At 48.9% G+C, this 4,317-nt stretch overlaps 1 protein-coding gene across 1 annotated transcript in view; it reads left to right on the forward strand.

Moving 5' to 3' along the window:
• LOC106820169 (T-box transcription factor TBX20-like) overlaps positions 1–4,317 on the forward strand; it is a 38,748-nt gene that overhangs the window by 34,127 nt on the left and 304 nt on the right. Inside the window, 2 exon segments of the mRNA XM_014824715.1 lie at positions 3,107–3,183; positions 3,785–3,980. Of these exon segments, the coding sequence (XP_014680201.1) occupies positions 3,107–3,183; positions 3,785–3,980 (273 nt within the window).

A 4,317-nucleotide genomic window follows, 5' to 3' on the forward strand; every position in this document is an offset into this window, starting at 1 on the left:
ATCATCGTCTCGTAGCAACGAACGAGCATCGCGTGGCGAGAGAGGGAGGGGAGGGAGGGGAGTGAAGGAAGGAGGGAGAGAGAGGAGAGATAAGGGAGGGGAAGGGATAGAGAGAGGAGAGAGAGGGGGAGGAAGAGAGAGAGAGGGGGAAGGGGAGAGAGAGGCAAGAGAGAGTGGGGAGCGGAAGAGAGAGGGAGAGAGAGAGGAAGGAAAGAGAGAAGGTGAGGGGAGGGGAGAGAGAGGGAGAGAGAGAGAGGGAAGAGAGAGCCGAGAAGAGGGAGGTGAGGAAGAGAGAAGGAGAGGCCGGCCGCCACAGTCGGGCGGGAGGGAAAGGGAGGTGAGCGGGGAGCGACGCAGGGGAGCGCAGGCCCCGGCGCGGAGGAAGACGAGAGTTGTGGCGAGATAGAAGGGAGGGGAAGAGAGAGAGCGAGGCGAAGGGACGTGGAAGAGAGAGGAGAGAGAGGGGGAGGCGGAGAGAGAGGAGATAGGGGAGGGCGAAGGGAAGAGACGAGAGGGAGGCACCGGCCGGCCCAGCACGGCGACCACCAGGTACAAACGCAAGGGGAAGAGACCGCAACAGACGATCGCCAGGCCGCCACGCCGCAAAGCCGCGAGCCGCGACGAAAGCGGAGGTATTCGAACGAGAGAGGAGAGGAGGTGGGGAGAGAGAGGGAGGACGGGATGCGAGGGTAGGTGAAAGGAGAGAGCGAAGAGAAGAGAAGAGTAGAGAAGAGAGAGAGAGACGAGAGAGAGAGACGAGAAGGGCCAGGGGAGAAATGAAGAGTGTTGGTAGAAATATATCATACGAAACACACGCGAGAAAATTCACATTAGTGAGTGGAGAGAAGAAAAAGAGAGAGGCGTAGAACATAGAGAGAGAGAGAGAGAGAGAGAGAGAGAGAGAAGAGAGAGCATGAGAGAGAGCGAGGAATGGAAGAGATAGAGCAGAGAGAGAGAGAGAGACAGAGAGAAGAGAGAGAGCACGTGCGCCGCCCGAAGCAGAGAGATAGGGAGGGAGAGATCAAAAAAGGGAGAGAAGAGGACAAAAGAGAGAAGAGAGCGCGGCGGCAGAGACGCAGAGAGCGAGAGACGAGAGCAGAGGCGAACGACTTCATCAGCCTCTTCACGATGGTAGATTCTAGTCCTCGTCAGCTCGCTCCCTGTGTTACCAGGGCGACGCATCGCTATCATCTCCCATCCGACTACGTACTCTCCTACGGCCGGCATTTTACCGGCCTGGCCCCGGAATGTTAACAAATGTAATCAAAGTCCTCTTTGAATTGAGCGCGGAAAATTAAACGCTCTCTCCAATCACCCGGTAACGAGATCATTATTACCAGAAGGGGGCGTGGCGGTCGCGCAGCGCTCGATCGCTGGCTCTTCAAGTTACACAAATCAGCGCTATGGCATTTTGCTCGGGGTTGAGTAAGTCGCCGTGAGCGGGGTGGGGGTGTCGGGACCTTTGCATTAACGGATGACGCGTTCTTCGTGATCTGCTGTCGACTTGTTAGAATGTTCGGAGAGACAGTCGCAACTTGTACTTGTTCTTGTACTTGTACAGTGTACTTGTTCTTGTACTTGTACTTGTACTTGTTACTTCTTTAACAACTGCTGATCTACTGCAGAGATGCGCAATGATGAGTTAGCCACGACGCTCTACCAAGGACTACGCGCTGGGCCCGCCATCTTTGCTGCTGGTATGACGTCACAGCTACCTGGTCTCTTCCCCCAGCCGCCTTCGACGTATGCGAGCTCGGCGCTGGCGACGTCAGAGCCATCTAGCGCCTCAGGCATTATCTTCCCGCAGCCGACGTTGCCACAGGCGGCGCTGTCGCTGTCGCCGTACCGCCATATTGCCGCAAAGTTTCACCCGTATTTTCATTTCAGTAGATTTCACGGTTCGTTCTTATTTCGCCCCGTTGCTGAAATGTCGCCAAAAGGATAAGCTACAGAAATTCGGATGCGGAATTGGCGATCTGTATATAAGTGGCTGGCACAGTGTATAAATCACATTCATTATGGCTTCCAAGAGACCGCGACAGAGGGAAACACGCGCGTGTATATTCGTGCCACATTTTGTTATCGGTTTTATGGAGAATAATGAGATAGTATTTAACTGTGCTTTTTATTGTAATCGTAGTTTTTAACTAAACGTAATAGCATATAACAAATCAGTTATAATAATTTAGGTATTCACGATTTTGTTAGAATATTGTGTACGTATATCTATATACATATATATATTTATTTATTTCAGAGATCGGTTGACAGAAATAAAAATATAGAAGCTAATATTGTAAACTAAGAGCAAACGGGTGATTACATTCAAGGTTTTCTGTAAAGGGCGTCTGCTATAAATGTTCAAAGTACGATACGCGGTAATGTAATCATCTGCACGCGCACGCACGCACGCACGCACGCACGCTCCCTCCCCCTCCTCCGCCACCACTACTCACCCTCCCCCTCCTCCGCCACCACTACTCACCCTCCTCTCCCTCCTTTGCTATCACTACCCTCCCTCCCCTCCACCCATCTCTAACTGAAATGTCGCCTGTCCGCGTCATGTCACCGCGGAGACAGTAAAAACGCAACAAGACGAAAAGTTTAATTAACAGCGAGCAGAGAAGCTGAATGCACGAAGAAGGCCGAGAGTCTAATCCGCAGTCCTCCGATAATGATTAGCTACTAAAATATGCAGATTACTTCACGAACAGACAAGCGAGCGCATCTGTGCAGGCCGCCAGGGGGCGCGTGTGCAGCGGAGCAGGAGAAGGAGAAGGACGAGGAAGAGGGGGAAGAGAAGGAAGGGAGGTGGTGGAGGCGGAGGAAGAGGTGGAGAAGAAGGAGGCAGGCGAATGAGATGTAGCAGGATGAGGAGAAGAAGAAGAAGAAGAAGAAGAGGAAGGAGGTGGAGGAAAAGGAGGGTGAGGAGGAGATTGGCAAAGGAGGAGGAGGATTAGGAGGAGGAGGAAGAGGAGGAGGAGGAGGAGGATGAGGGGGAGACGGTGTGCAGCATGGGTCGCAGCTGTGGATGTAACAGCGTGCGCTTATCTATACATCCTATCTATACATACACGCGATACTATCTCTCTATTACCATCTCTAGATCACCAAACTGAAGATTGATAGCAACCCATTCGCAAAGGGATTCAGGGATTCATCAAGACTCACCGAGTTTGAGAGGTACACATTGCGCATGCGCAGAATAGGCATGCAGACATGGCGTCGATGTGACGCATTTTTTATATTGTTATAAGTTTGATTTGTTCGCCAATGAATCGTTACTATGTTCACTTAAATAATGGTACATTTTAATACGGAAATAAATAAATTAATAAACATTTAAATTATATTAGCAGTATATACTAGGCAAATGTATATGTATTATATATATATATATAGTTTGACCGCGTGTCTCTATCCTTTTCCTCGTTGAAACAATAACTGAATATCTAGATAACTGCAGTACTATGGTTAGAGATATTTAAATACATGTATATAAATCTCAAAAAGGGGTTTTGTTCAAGTTAAGCCAAGTCAAGCAATTTTTAAATAGTTACCAAATCAAACAGTATGAGCAGAGCACGTGCGTGCACCAATACTAAGACAACATTAAGAGCCAATAATACCTAGTATAATAGCTCTAATAGGTATTATTAACTCTTGATAATTTCTTTGGCAAATCCTTCTAACACCCATGCATGGTACCATAGGCATATTGAACCTGTCCCAAGACGTGGTGGCGTGCGCGCAGGTTTGAATAATTTTGTCCTTGTACATTTAGCTCAGCTTGGATGCGGACACTCGGAGAACGGTTCACGGATTCGGATTTGCCGTATTACAGGGAGCACATGGAGAGTCTCATACAGGAGCACACGTACGCGCGCACGCCGCTACGCACTCTGTTCCCAGACGGGGAAGCCATGGACAGTCTCGCCACCTATCAACGAAATAAAGGTGAAACGATGGATTCGCTCATAGTAACCCGGACCCTTGGCAGGGAATGTGTTCCGGGGTTTATGTTGGGTGTGAAGATAATCAGATAACTTGTCGTTGATGAGAGAGGTTGTGACTGAGAGAGCATCAGTTCGTTATATCATAGGTTTACTGTGTAATAGCAAATGAGCGTTGATACGTATCTTAATTTCATGTTGAAAATTATCCATTTTAATTTTGAATGTTATTGTTAAATTAACATGTTAATGTTTTATGTTATTTTCCGAAGCGCACACGTACGCAGTGACATATGTGCATCAGAAAACATTCACACAGACGCACACGCACCCACGCACGCACACGCACCCACGCACGCACACG

Source organism: Priapulus caudatus, unplaced genomic scaffold (genome assembly GCF_000485595.1).
Source record: "Priapulus caudatus unplaced genomic scaffold, Priapulus_caudatus-5.0.1 Scaffold41, whole genome shotgun sequence".
In the NCBI taxonomy this organism is placed as follows: Eukaryota; Metazoa; Priapulida; class Priapulimorpha; order Priapulimorphida; family Priapulidae; genus Priapulus; species Priapulus caudatus.